The 14,080-nt window shown below is 49.7% G+C and overlaps 1 protein-coding gene across 7 annotated transcripts in view; it reads left to right on the forward strand.

The window, feature by feature from the left end:
• sorbs2a (sorbin and SH3 domain containing 2a) overlaps nt 1-14,080 on the forward strand; it is a 66,795-nt gene that overhangs the window by 51,347 nt on the left and 1,368 nt on the right. For 3 of the 7 annotated variants that reach the window (XR_003778089.2, XR_003778090.2, XR_002196166.3), the window contains 11 exons: nt 280-332; nt 1,398-1,555; nt 2,972-4,873; nt 6,052-6,146; nt 6,910-7,007; nt 7,638-7,752; nt 7,881-8,009; nt 8,101-8,310; nt 9,116-11,342; nt 11,483-11,520; nt 12,552-12,580. Coding sequence is in view for 1 of the 7 variants with exons in the window: in XM_020043856.3 (XP_019899415.3) it covers nt 280-332; nt 1,398-1,555; nt 2,972-4,873; nt 6,052-6,146; nt 6,910-7,007; nt 7,638-7,752; nt 7,881-8,009; nt 8,101-8,310; nt 11,483-11,520; nt 12,552-12,658 (2,905 nt within the window). In the remaining 6 variants the exon portion in view is untranslated. Of the gene's footprint in view, nt 1-279; nt 333-1,397; nt 1,556-2,971; nt 4,874-6,051; nt 6,147-6,909; nt 7,008-7,637; nt 7,753-7,880; nt 8,010-8,100; nt 8,311-9,115; nt 11,343-11,482; nt 11,521-12,551; nt 12,659-14,080 lie in introns of those variants that run through there. The other 4 variants (XR_002196163.3, XR_002196164.3, XR_002196165.3 and 1 more) reach the window with 3 other exon arrangements.

Here is a 14,080-nt window from a genome sequence, read left to right on the forward strand (position 1 = left end):
CCTGGTCCTTCTGTTCACTCGTGCCCTTTCTTCCCTCCGAAAGAACCTCTGAAACACCCCCAAGGTCAGAGTCATTGGCTCTCCGCCCGTCTGGGCCTCCGTAAACCCGGCATGTGGAACTCGCCGCCGTCACGCCATCAGCCGGAGGAGCGGTTTGAGCGTGGCGCGGCCCTGTGCGAGCTGAGCATCGTGTGTACCACGGCAGCCTCCGCGACCGGTCTTTGTTCACGCGGCTCTGACTCTTCCTCTCCTTCTCTTTTGTTGTCTGCCCTCTTTCAGACGTCGCTGTACCTCGCCCCAACTGCCGACCGCGTTCCAGAGAGGCCGGCGAGGTGAGTCTCTGTTTCACTGTCTTTCTTTCTTGGATTCTCTGTCTTCATCTCACTCTTTCACGACAACAGTAGGCCAAGTAGAGTTGTAGCGGGGCTTGGCAAATTCTCTCTCCCTCTCTCCTCTGATCTCAATTTCTTCCTCTCTCATTCACAACAGGGAGTCTCTTTGAACGTAGAACATTGGTGTGTTCATTTGTAACTGTGTGTGGTGGCTGGCTCTGACCTTGCATACATTATCCCCTCAACCTATTGATTCAGTCCTTCAACCCTGCTGTCCCCCCTCCTCCCATTCCCTTTCACCAATGCTCCGCTTAACCAGTTGTTTGCTTTGCCTGAATAGAATGGTTGAAAAGCATTGTGTCATGAATATCCCGTGTAGTTCACAGACGTGACTTTGGCTAGGATTGTGTTTATGGTGTAGGCGCTTGCGTGTTTAGTCAGTTAAACCACACTGAAAGTTCAAGGCAGGGGATAGCTTTTGTCTCTAAATGGACCGTTTTAAATTTGATTGGGAGGACAGCACGGATGGGAAAGACACAGATTCGTCCGAGCCTGGGCTTTGAACTTGCGCCTCCCCGTCTGGTCGAGCTCTGACCGCTACAGCAGTCTCCAGCGTTGGTCCAGCGGCACTCATGATCATAATATCACCTCCATTGGATGAATGGCTGTACTAGTGATAACATGAATTAATCATGTCCAACACATTAGCTTTGTCCTTCAAAGGTTCATTCAACCGTGGTCTTTTCTTTCATATTAATGTCTTTGTCAAAGCAACGAATAGGCAGTAAACGCTGCTATACCAAAGGGAATAATAACACAGATTATGCAGTTAACTGGGTCAAATGTAGCAATCTGTTGTATGAGTTAAAGCTGCATTTTCCCAACAACTGGACAGCTTCTATTCCCACAAGATCTAATGGGCACCCCTGTCGTTGGGGTGAAACACAGGTCCAGTTTGTAGGATTTAAAGGCGCTTCCTTCCTGGAAATACTAACTGATGAGATGGGGGGGGGGCGGACAGGTGATAAACTCTGGATTGAGTCTTTTTGTCCCGTTGTCCTCCAGCGCTGCCAGCGATTACAGGAAGAGAAGGAAGTCGGAGCCGTCAGGTGACCCGGCCAAGGACCGGGTGTCCCCGAAACCCTTGGAACCCAGCAGAGGCAGCTGCACTCTAAAGAAACCAACTGCCCGCTCCTCCCCCGCCTCACCCTCCCGAGCCAAAGGTACACACACACTCACTCACATACACAAATATATATATACACACACACACACACACACACAGTTAATAAAATACATACATAAACCCTGCACCACCAAAGAGACACAGAACACATACTGTACACAGAGACATATATGTACACAAACACACACACAGAGATATACTGTTAGACACTATACTGTGGAGCACCTTGAGGGATCAAGATAAGAATAAAACATAAAAGGCTACAGGCGCGCTCGCCAACACAAAGCCTTTGTCTGTGCTTCCTCACAATGTCTCTGATACCCCTTATACTGTCATCTTGTCCCGCTGTGCTCCGGGCCTCTTCCAGGTCAAGGAGCTTCCAACAGAGTCTCTATAGCCTTTTTGTTGACACTGTCAAGAAACAATGACGTTACACAAGCTAATGGAAATGTTCTATCCATTCCCGTGTGTTTACATCTGTGTTCCTGTTTGGCACAGACATAGACAACTGAGCATGTTTCCTTGAATTGGCTAGCACTAAGCCTCAAACCTAATCGGCGAATAGCCATGTTCTTGTGTGCCGTCTTCACCACTGTTTACCAATCTAACATATCTAAAGCGTATCATTTTTATGTATATGTTTAAAGGGCAACTGAACTCGCACTGATTTTATGGCCGTGGCTGGATTCAACCGAATTGGTTTTTGGGGTTAGGTTTGATGTGGGTGTTCCTTGTGTGTGTCTTTGCCATAAGATGACAACGCAGATGGTAGAAGTGAATGGTGACAGTGAGGTAGCTAAGATAGCTTTATTATGGACGTTCTTCTTTCCTGGCTGACCGGTCATCCCGAGACCATTAGGCTAATGCTGTCAGATAAGGCTGAATCGGGAGTGCAAGTTCTGGGCTATGGGTCATGACTGGATCTTCCAGGAATGGATTCGGAGACGCTGTTTCTTTCTTTAGAGTCTGTTGTGTAGTGTAATCATTTTCCTGCATTGAAGCTCTATTCTCTGATACCGTGGTGACTATATCAAATATGTGGTTCTGCTTGTTAGTCTAATCTGCGTTATTTGCCTTTCTCTGTTTCTACAGCATTTCTCAAGCTTAGGGGTTTTGAGATGTGCAATTATAAATATTTGTATCTCTCCACCATTTTCTCTCTGCCCACCTCCGTCTTTGGTACGATGGAAGTGATGTTCAGGGGCTCTGTTTTAGTCTTTCTTTTTTCCGTTCTTTTGTTTTATTGTTCTTTCTTTCAATCTTTCTTACTTGTATTGAGGGATATGTTGTGTATATATACAATGCCCTGAATTAGCCTGTCTTTTCTCTCTCTTTCCTCTTTCTCGCTCTTTCTCCTGCCATCTCTTTCTCTCCCCCTCTGATTTGGTATCTTTTTCTTTCCATGATATCTTTTCTTGACCATGCTACTCTGGTGTATGGGATCATCTGAAAGGTGGGGACTCGTGCGACATGACTTTCTCTTCCCGTTTGAGCTCTTCTCCGTACCTCCGCTCCTCTCTCTCCCCCGAACCCTCCGCCCTTGCCCGGTGTCATCCTGGCAACGATGCCGACCCGGGCGGCGCCTCCTCACCCTCTTCCCCCCTCAAACGCTCCATCTGCTTCAAGAACGGCTGGCAGACACAGAGGCAGGACATCGAGACGTGGAGCAGTGTAGAAGATGCGCCGCCTTCGCCCGCCAAGCTCAAATCTCGCAGCTGCGACGACCTGCTGAATGACGGTCGCCCGCCAGTCGGCGCTGGTGGGCAGAAAGCCGTCCGTTCCGAGAGTGCCGGGTCGCTGGTTTGCGACAACCCGTCAGTGCCAGCAACCTCATCGTCTACCCGCTCCTTGCCTCGTCCGCGGCGTGCGCACGATGCGCCGGGCTTCCTCAAGCTCTACCGCAAGATGCACCACATCGACCGCGCCCAGCTGCTGCCCTCAGACGTCATCCGCTCGGTCCGTGCCCGCATCCTGGAACTGGAGCGCCAGCCGCACCTCTTCCCCCGAAAACTCTCCCCCTGGGGGCCGTTGTGGGGACTGGATGTGCCCCGCGACACTGTGCCCACGCGCATCTCCGAGTACGAGCAACTCATCCAGAAGTCCAAGTCCATGCCCAATTTGGGCGATAGTGAGGTCCCGTCGGGTGCCACCACGCCGGGCGAGTCGTCGTCCCGTGCCAGTAGTAGCGGGGGCGGCAGGGACACGCCCGGGTACCCCAAACGGCGTTTTTCCATCGAATCGCTTCTGGAGGAAGACAGTAACAATGGGAATGGAAACGGGACGTCCTATCAGGCTTTGGACCCCCACCACGACGCCCACAAGACTGCAAGAAGCCCACCGGAGGGGCAGCCCCGCCTCGCCCCGGACCCCGACCTTCAGGATTTCCCCGCCCCCCTTGCTTCCCGGCGTCGCGCCGCTCCTGGCGGGCATTACTCGGACTCAGAGCCGGATGCGGCCACATCGGACCTCAGCGACTTCGTCCAGGTGGAGGGCTCGTCGTTCTGCAGCGAGAGCGACTTCGACCACTGCTCGCTCGCGTCCTCCGTGGAGAGTTTCTACGGCCAAGCTTCCCATCACCACCACCTTCGCCGGCACCACCACCACAGCCTCGGGCACCACCACCCCAGTCACCAGAGCCTCGGTCAGGGCCAGGGTTACCAGCACCGTCACCTCATCAGCTCGTGCAAGGGACGCTGCCCCGCGTCCAACACCCGCTTCACCACCATGCTGCGCCACGAGCGGGAGCAGGCCCGCCAGGAGCTCCATCAGAAACCTCCCCAGACACAGCACATGAGGCGCGGGGAAAGAAAAGGGAACAGAGGGGACTACCACGGGCTGACGTCCTCCCTACAACAAACCCAACCTCAGCAGGGGATGTCCAAGCTGGCATTTCTTGTCAGCCCTGTGCCTTTCCGGAGGAAAAAGGCTGGTTCTCCGCCCACTTCTAGAAGGAGTAGCGGAGGTCGAAGTACCAGGCCCAAGTCTAAAGAAGCGGTCTACGAAGCTTTGGACGCGGCCCTGAGGGATATCTACGAGCACATCCAAGCGGAGAGGGGGAGAAGCGGCTCCGGGCTACCGGACGACAGCATCCTCCGGAGGCTACTGGCTGAGATCCTCCCGGACGTGCCCGAGAGGAGCTCCTCGTTGCGGGGAACGAGGGAGAGCCTCAAGGGGGGTCCGTCCTCGAGCTCCTCGTACCTCGACGGAAGTCCAACCGGGTACGGCTCATCGTCGCGGCTACAGTCACCGCGGCTACAGTCTCCTCTCAGTGCCTGTTACGGTCGTCACGCCGACACCTCAAATAACAACGATTACGGAGATGATCCAGGCAACGACAACGCGCGCTCCTACACAGGTGGATAACACACATTTGAAGATAATGAAACATACACGCACACACTCCTACACAACTCGCACGCTGTACCCAATACGTACAGTAAACCTTATCTGTGGTCAACACACTCACCAGTCCCAGCTCAAGCCTCCACTATCCCCAGTGCTGCCTGTGACCACCTCCCCTCCCACCTGTCACCGTGCTTCATCCGTGGACCAATGAGCTGAGGTTTAAAACAAAAAGCCTTGTTCCCATTGGCTCATCCCCAGGACGGCATGGTTCCTCTTCATTCCCTTGTCTGGATGCAGATAATGTATCGGTTTATTTCTCGATTTTCTTCAGCTGTCTTATTATTATTATTATGTTGGTGTTTAGTTTTTTGCTCCTTGTTACCTAGTTGTTGTTGTTTTCGTGTTGCTTCACTTCCCTTTGTTTTTTTTGTTGAACCACTTGAATTTACGGTTTCATTATAAATGTCATATCAGTTTGATTAAAATATTTGTGGAATGTACATGCTCGCTTGTATAAATTACTTTTCCTTCTGTTCCGTTTCATGCATGTTTTTCCTTTTTATCATACTGTTTTTGGTCAACCTTTCATTCAATCCTTTTAAATGGAAACGAAATACATTTAAAAAATGTCCTGTCCCATCCCTCATTTCCCGGATGACATCATCCCCCATACCGTAATCCGGCGTGGCTTTACCGAGCACGCTCGGCGTGGACGGGTCGCCATTACCGAGCACGCTCAGACAGAACCCTGGGCAGGTGGTCTTACCCACAGTAAGTTACGGACTTATAGGAGCGGTGGCTTAAGTGTCTGGCTTTTTTATTTTTTTACACTGAGTTGGCTCAGGGGAATCTAAGCAGCCTTCTTTTGAAACGGGCCTTTGTCTCAGAAGCCTGGCGAGTGGAGAGTTGTGTCAGAGCCGTAACGTTGCTGTAATTTCTGCAGCCTCCAGAACATTCCGCCTTCCTGAACCCTCCTGCATGTTACAGATACAGCCGACACAATATTCTAAGTCAGTCGTAACCTTTGCACATTTCTGTCTGAGCGGGCTTTGACGTTTACTCCTGTCTGAACACGCCCGCCCCCCCCCCCCCCCCCCCCCCCCCCGCCATCACATCACCGTGGTAACATCGGAATCTGTCGACCCATTGTGTTAACCTTTGACCCTTGCCCGCGTTTCCCTCCCACAGAGCAGGATGCCTCCCGGGGGTACAGCACTGGTGAAGGTGGAGGGGGCCGCAGCACACCCCAGGGGCCGACCAGACGAGTCACCCCGGACAGAGAGGTAGCTAAACCTCAACCTCTACTTCCAGGCTCACTTAGAGGCCCCCAATAGACTGGTGAAGTAGGAGACTTGGAAGTATTGCATTATGGGACTAGCTAAGCCGTCATAGCCCTCAGGAATTTCCCAGTGCTTCCCGTCAGTTATTATCTTTGTGGGACTCAATGCAGGCTCAAACAAATATTACCCCTTTCTACATCAGTAAACCTAGTTCATATAAGGTTGCCCAGCCTAAAACCACAAAACGCAATCAATCAGATGTTAAGGCACAGTGGCTGGAAAAAGATAGGCCCGAATCTAAAAAGAAACTTAGAGTGGAGGTGTACAGTTGTATATTAAAATACAGCTGGGGAAGTTAGGCTGTGGTCAGGAGTCTTCAAGGACCATTTTGATCTGCAACGTGACCAGGTGGACTTTAAACAGCTAGGAGTCATCGGATCAGCTGGTCCAGAAACGTTTTCCTCCTAAGATCCAACAGGTAAAACAGGTTAGAAATTCAACACTACTGTTGCCTGCTCCTTGGGGTTTAAGGCCGGGTGTTTTGTAAAAGCACTTTGTGACAACTGCTGATGTAAAAAGGGCTTTAGAAATAAATTAGATTTCTGAATTGGTTAGTTGGTTGACGAGACTTTCTTCCTAACTGTACTATATTTGGTAACGCATGGTTGCTCTCTCCACCTTTCTCTCCACCCCTTCCTGTCTCTCCTTCCCCCTCTGTCTTTACCGGCCACTCCCTGTCTCTCTCCTCCCATATCCGTCTTCATAGGTGTCCCATAAGCAGATGACCCAACTCATTCTCTTCTCTCTCCTCCATCAGAAACAGCCTGCCAAAGCTATATATGACTTCAAGGCACAGACGGCCAAGTGAGTACGATAACTGCATGTAATGCATGCGTGGGAAGGATACCGGGGGCCACAGAGCATGGCTTTACCTGCTAGTGAGCACCACGACGTAACCTGTGCTGTCTTTCCGGGATGCATTTTCTCTGCATGCATTGCCAGGCGCATGAATCGACGTGCTATGTGCTGCAGTGTTCCTTACTGTTGTTAAAAGGGGGGGGAACCGGACTCTTAGTGCTTGCGACCGTTCACCTAAGTAGTTTTCCCGGTGCTTATCGTTCCCTCTGGCTGCGTTTCTTTAGGCTTGTGACTGGATCATAGTTCATCACTGCATGGTTCATAGTTCTTCACTGCTGTGTTGACAGAAACATCTCCACTGGTTGACAGTGTCTGTGTGAATTATTATGAGGTTTCAGAGTGGCCAATATCATGGGTAAGATGTAATGTAAGGGGCCATGGGATTCAATTCCCCGGATATCGATTTTCTAACCCCGGATAAAACGTTTCCCCCTCCTCATGTGGTATTTACAGACTACTGTTTTAGTTGAGATTGTTGGACCTGCCCTTCAGTCCACAGTCAGGGAAACACAGGAAACAGGTGTCCTTAAACCAGGGAACAAGTTAAAGACTGTTGTTGTGTGGCCATTCTGGCAGAGAGCTGACGTTCAAGAAAGGCGACGCGGTCAACATCGTCAGACAGATCGACAGCAACTGGTACGAAGGCGAACACCGCGGACGGTTGGGCATCTTTCCCGTTTCCTACGTGGAGGTACAGGACTGTGTGTGTGTGTGTTAACTGGAGGAGGGGCTTGACGTCATCCATCTTTATTGTGTATGGTCCAATTGATGGCTCGCTTGACCCTCGGCCTCTCCCATCCCCTCTCCCGACACACACAGAAGATGCCTTCGCCAGAGAAGAAGCAGCCGACCAGGCCTCCGCCGCCGGCGCAGGTCAGAGAGATCGGGGAGGGCGTGGCCCGCTACAACTTCAACGCAGACACCAACGTGGAGCTGTCCCTCCGCAAGGTAGGAGACCGCTCGCCTCCATCCGAGCATTCCGGCGTAATCCGTAATCTGCCTGTTCACGTCTCGGTCTTGTCGGCTTGCTTCTGCGTTGGCCGCGAAGGGCGAGCGGGTGCTCCTGCTGAGGAAGGTGGACCCCAACTGGTACGAGGGGAAGATCCCCGACACGACCAGACAGGGCATCTTCCCCGTGGCCTACGTGGACCTCGTAAAGCGCTCGCCGTCCAAGAGCCCCACCCCCTCCCGTCAACCAGACCCCCACGGTTACCCGAGCAACAGGACGCAGACCTCTACGCCTACCAAGGTAAAGGTTGTGTGTGTTGTTGTTTTTTTTGCTTCGTCTCTCCAGTATACGCGCCCATACACTTTAGATACCAGCGCTTTGTTTTTTCGAAAGCCATCTTGTTTCCTCTATGGGATGCACGGCAACACGGCAGGTGAAATGGGTAGGACATGGTGACTGATTAATTTAATCCTATCCTAAAATGGGGATTGACAACTTGTGAAAAACGATTAGATTTGAATTCTGTGGTTGTTTTGGGTTTCTAAGCAGTAAGTAAATGAGGATGTTTTACTGTCTTAGCACTTGCTAAATTTTTTTCTTTAGTCATTGGTTAAATCTTTTCCTAATGTGTTAGGGAACAAAACCTGTTCCCCGGTCCGGTTGGTTCCAAGCCTTTCCATCTTCAGAGTCTCAAGGTGGTGTTTGTGTTGCGGTCATAGCTAGGCTTTTGTGTGGCTGTCTATACAGTTTGTCATGGCTGAGAAATAATGTCCACACAGAGTGAAATCATTCCAACGCTAATAGGGATATTGAATGCGGATTAGACTCGCTCCTTGTTTATTGACTGCTTTTGCGGTAAGGAAACACATACCTCAGTATGACACATTTGTTTAGTATTTCTTTAGTATGGTGAGGCTTCACAAAGCTGGGCGCAGACATCTAGGAAATGTGAGCCTTGCGAAATGGGATAAAGATACAGTTTGGTTCAGATGGGCAGGCCGTGTTAATGTGTTAGAAGGTTGTGTGTGTGTGTGTGTGTCTACATCTTTCACACCTCTCAACTCTTGGTGTGTAAGTCTCCTGTCCTCTCTCCCTCTCTCCGGAGCCATTCAGCAGCACTCCAAAAGCCCCTCCCGTGCTCCACCCACCTCGCCCGGCACCCATCTTTCCCCACACATTCCCTCCACCCTCCAAGAGACTCCAGCTGCAGGCCATCACCAGCGAGTGGCTGTCCCTCACCCTGGGTTCCGCAGCCTCAGAGACCCCCATACCACCCACGCCACCCCCCTTCCCCTCTAGCCTCCTTCCCCTCCTGACCGCTGAGGAATGGAGGGACGATCCACCGGCGCCGCCCAGGCGAGGTCTCACCCCAACGCCGCGAAACCAGTCCAGCCGCCTCGGCCCCGCCCACCCCTCCCCCTCAGCCGCGCCTTTCTCTCCACCCCCTCTTCCTTACACCGGCTTGCCCTCTTCTTCCCCTTCACTCGACGCCTCCCATGGATACCTCAGAGGGCGGGATCTAGGAGACCGCGAACTGAACCAGCCACTATCCGTAATCGCCGGAGTGTTCTTCTGTACTGAACTAGAGTCGTCAGACACCCTCAGAGATCTGTCGCCATGTTGCAGGGCAGTTGCTCAGCCAGTACCCCTAGAACAGCAAATGGACTCGCCTTCACCTAAGCAGCAAGTAGAAGATCCCTACGATCAGTTGTTGTGTATGATACTGGATCAGCCCTCTTGTAAGTCTTTGGCGCTGGCTGATAAATCACAGAGCAGGGTCACACTTGAGACAGAGTATAATAGGCCAGTAACTATGCAGACCGTCCTACAGGACAGCCAATCTAAAGGGGCGCACTGGCAGAGAGATGGGCCTCATAGGCCAGTGACGTTGTACATTGTGGAAGAGGGGGAAGCTATAGGAGGGGAAGAAGAGGAGGAGGAAGAAAGCACAGTCGGTGAAGGCTGTGGTACTGCAGAGGTAGTGCATGATGCGTGTAATATAGGTTTGAGACTCAGGGAAGGTCTCAATGCATTCTCATTGTGTCCTCAGTCTCACTCGCAAAACCCATTGGAGAAGGTCTGAGGGGGATGTGAAGACTGGACAATTGAGATCTCCCCTCAGTTTAAGCATACACATGCTTCCAAACCCCCTATCCCGAGACATATCCGAGCAGTCTGTGGATGTATAGTACAAAACCTTTGGCATTGTTGATTTAGCTGGAGGTTGTGAGGTCTGTTTGTGATGATACAAAATGGCTTGGAGAACGTTTCAGGACACGTCAAATGTTCCCTCCACTTCCCAGGTCCACGTCAGTCCCTCACGCTGTCACCTCCCTCCCCGGTCCGCCTCACCATCCGCCGCTGTTTCCCCTTCCTCACAACCAGCAACCGCCCTGGTTACCAGCTCCACCTTCCCCACCTTCCCCAGCCCCACCTCCCATCTCTGCTCTCCTCCGCCCAGCTCCCCCAGCCACGCGTCTCGTCTTTCCTCACCTCCCCCTAACTCCCCTAGCCCCAATTCTCAGCCCTCCACCTTGTCAAACCCCCCCATCTCCCACTCATCTCCTCCTCCTCCTCCCATCGCCTCTTGTTTCTGTCCTCCTTTCACCCTTCCGTCTTCCTCCCCATCACCCTCACATCAACACCTACCCGCCCCGGTCTCCCCACTACCCACCTCCCCCATTCCCATTGCGCAACCGGCTCTCCCCTCCCCACCTCCCCTCTCTTCTCCTACCCTCTGTTCCACTCCCTCTCCTCCCACTAGACCTATTCCAGAACCCCGGTCTCCTATGATTAAGGTAATAGATACAGGTGCTTGTGATGTGCCGAAACAACGTTGTAGGAACGTTAGGCCATATTAACCCTGATGGACTGTGTGTTTGTGTTGCAACCTTACGGTTTTTAATGAATTGTCTGTGGGATCAGTGACGTTTGTGCGTGTGGACGTGCAGTAGTAGCGTGTGAATTAGCAGCACGTTGGACGCCTTGTTGCGGATACCCATAATGCTTAGTGTTAATATGAGAGAGCCTCTGTGTTTCTCGAAGTTTGCCTTCTAGTTGTGTTGTGTGTAGCCTACCCGTGCCACCGATGGGTGGTTGTGTCAAGTGACACTGAATTCGCTGTGTGCGCTAACGTTTGATCTTGTTTGGTTTAACACCAGTTATTGTCTGTTGTGAAAATGGCCGCTCGATCTGTGTTGGCTGACGTCCGTCTATTTTTGTTGTCGCACTTCTGGTTCTTTCAGCCGCCTTTTAAGCACGACCTCCTTGCGGTCGACCATAAACCCCCCCGTAGCCCCGTCACGAACCGGAGGCCCGTTAGAGGTCGAATGGTAGGGGCGCGATGAGAGGAGCGGCTGTGTATTGTGGAGAATGTAGTTCTTCCTTCTCTATTGATACCCCTCTGGATTCATATCCTGATATCAACTGTGCCTCGTTGCTAAATTTGTCTATCTCTGTCTCTGTCCCTCAGAGGTTCGCGCAGGATTCACTTCATGGCGGAGGAGACCCGTAAGTAGCTGTGGAATCTCAATCATCTTCATTACAATACCCTTCATAATAACTGTGGCCACACCACATTCACCACAGCTGTTACCGCAAGACCCAGGTTCATATACGTTTCATTATCTTTTACAACAGACAGCAATAATAGTGCCAGAGTCGGTTGTGGAGTTCTGGACTCGCGAACGTAGCAGGAGCGGCTATGCGTACACAAGCCAGGCCTGCAAGTGTCTTACAGTGGAGAGTCACTGGCCAGAAAACCGCAAATTAGTTCTGAAAAACGTTTTTCATCCATGGCAGTAATCTGCCGCGGCGCTGCCGCCATGTTCAAAGCAATGTCGCTAGCAAGCTAACATCAGCATTGAGGGCTTTACGAAAATTAGGCCAGGGACTAAGATTTTTATTAGTATGGGCTACTGCTAAGCTATAACTCATCCAGACTCCGAACAAGGGTATAGCTTTAAAAGTGCAATCCCAGTAAAGACAAGAGCTAACCAACAAATATCCTAGACGTTGATAACCAATACATGTCCAAATTGAATTTCATACCCGTGTGTCAGAACACGACTGCCAAGGGATAGAGCTAATGATCACATGTCATTGAAGTGGCCTGGAGGTCTGTGCTGCTGGTTCATGGGTTTGGGTCTGGCCTGCTGGTTCATGGGTTCGGGTCTGGCCTGCTGGTTCATGGGTTCGGGTCTGGCCTGCTGGTTCATGGGTTCGGGTCTGGCCCGCTCTCTTCTCCCTTTCCCCACAAGCATAAATTTAGATATTTGAAATACATTTTTATTAGTATTTGTACTCGATTGGTATTTGAACCTAGGTCTGCTATTCAGCCATATGTTTTTGATAACAATTTGGAATCAAAGCTTGTAATTGCTTAATTGCTACAGCCCTGTATAACGGTACAGTAATGACATTACTCTGGACCAGTTTGGTCCATTATCTTTTATTCCTTCTAGCTACGTAATTCCTTTTACCCATTTATTCCTAGTATGTAGCATCATGAATGTCATCATAATGTCATTTTTGGCCCGCAGGTTCCAGGCTCTGTACAACTATCTTCCCCGTAACGAGGATGAGCTGGAGCTGAAGGAGGGCGACATTGTGGACGTCATGGAGAAATGTGACGATGGCTGGTTTGTCGGTAAGAATGTCTTACCAGAATTGTAGTGCTTGATAGGAAGCTTAGCTGTGTAATACCGTTCTATTACCTATCCACTCAATGATTGGTTATTAAAAAGGATTAAAGGATGTACTTTCAATGACCAGATGCCCATACTGAACATGTATGCATTGATTGTATGATGCTTTGATTGAACGAATCCTCGGATATAAATAATCGTTATTATTATATAGCTTTACCTGTAGTGGTTTGTACATTTTATTTCAGTACAGGAATTGGATTTGCTTGCGTCATGGCAATGGAAAGCGGATGTGATTATTTCTTAAGTTACTAAGATTATATATGATTGTCATTTTGCTAAATACCTAAGTTTGATGCTACAATTCTTCTAGAATGCTAACAGTCACTGACAAAGGCTAGCCTCAGAGACATTTTTCTGGCTGCAGGCTCTCTGTGAACACCCTTTGTTGGTGAACATTTGCCACGTTTGAAAGAATAACCCACGTGAAGCAATATCCTCTAATACTTTAAGGGGTCTATTATATGAAAGCCCTGGTGGGCTCCTGTAGATTTGCAGCAGTGGATACTCAATGGCCTAACATATTCCCCACTGTCACCAGTAGATAGTGCTGTGTTTCCTTGAGAGATCTACTGCCTGTCCCATGAGGACCACTCTTCTGGCCCATCCTAAAACAACTCCTTTGCCCTATAAGAACTTATTCAAAGCTTTTTTATAAGGATATGCTATGTCATAACAGTCCCACCTGATAGGTTAGTTGGAATTTCTGACACTTAAAATTAGTCCTCTCGGGTTGCACTGCCTAGGGAGTTGTGGTGGTTGTTTTAAGGACAAGGCTTTATCCTTCCCTCTCCCACTCGGAAATGTCCACTTAATCTAGTTCTACCACAGCCGGATATCAAACTGACATAGTTACACTGAAAACTGATTGCACAATGAATGCGTTTGACCTCTCACTTCTATATCCTGTATTTTGTTCCATCAGACAAAATCCAGCCATGTTATGTTAAGTGTTCCAAATAGCTCAAAGATGTAATTACATCTTTGGTCTAGATGTTGTCCTTGTCTTGATGTAAATTAATTGTGGTATAGTTAGAATGATTCTAATTAGACAAACACACAGTGGTAGAAATTCTAAACTTGAGACAGATGTACAATCTTGGGTTGATGTTAAATGTGCTGTGTTAATAGTAATGTTTTTTTTCAATATTTTACAGTTAAAGTTATAGTATCAGTATTTAATACAGTTTGAAATACAGTTATATTTAAATTGTTTAATGTAATTCCATTAACTGTATTCAGTACAGGATGTAGTTCAGTTACTAATAGTTACGGTAACTGTATTTTATATAGTATTTCTCTACATTGTCTCCATTGTTTAACCAGTAGTTCAATCACATTCACTTTTACATCCTGTGCCAAAC

This window comes from Esox lucius, chromosome 25, assembly GCF_011004845.1.
Source record: "Esox lucius isolate fEsoLuc1 chromosome 25, fEsoLuc1.pri, whole genome shotgun sequence".
Classification (NCBI taxonomy): domain Eukaryota; kingdom Metazoa; phylum Chordata; class Actinopteri; order Esociformes; family Esocidae; genus Esox; species Esox lucius.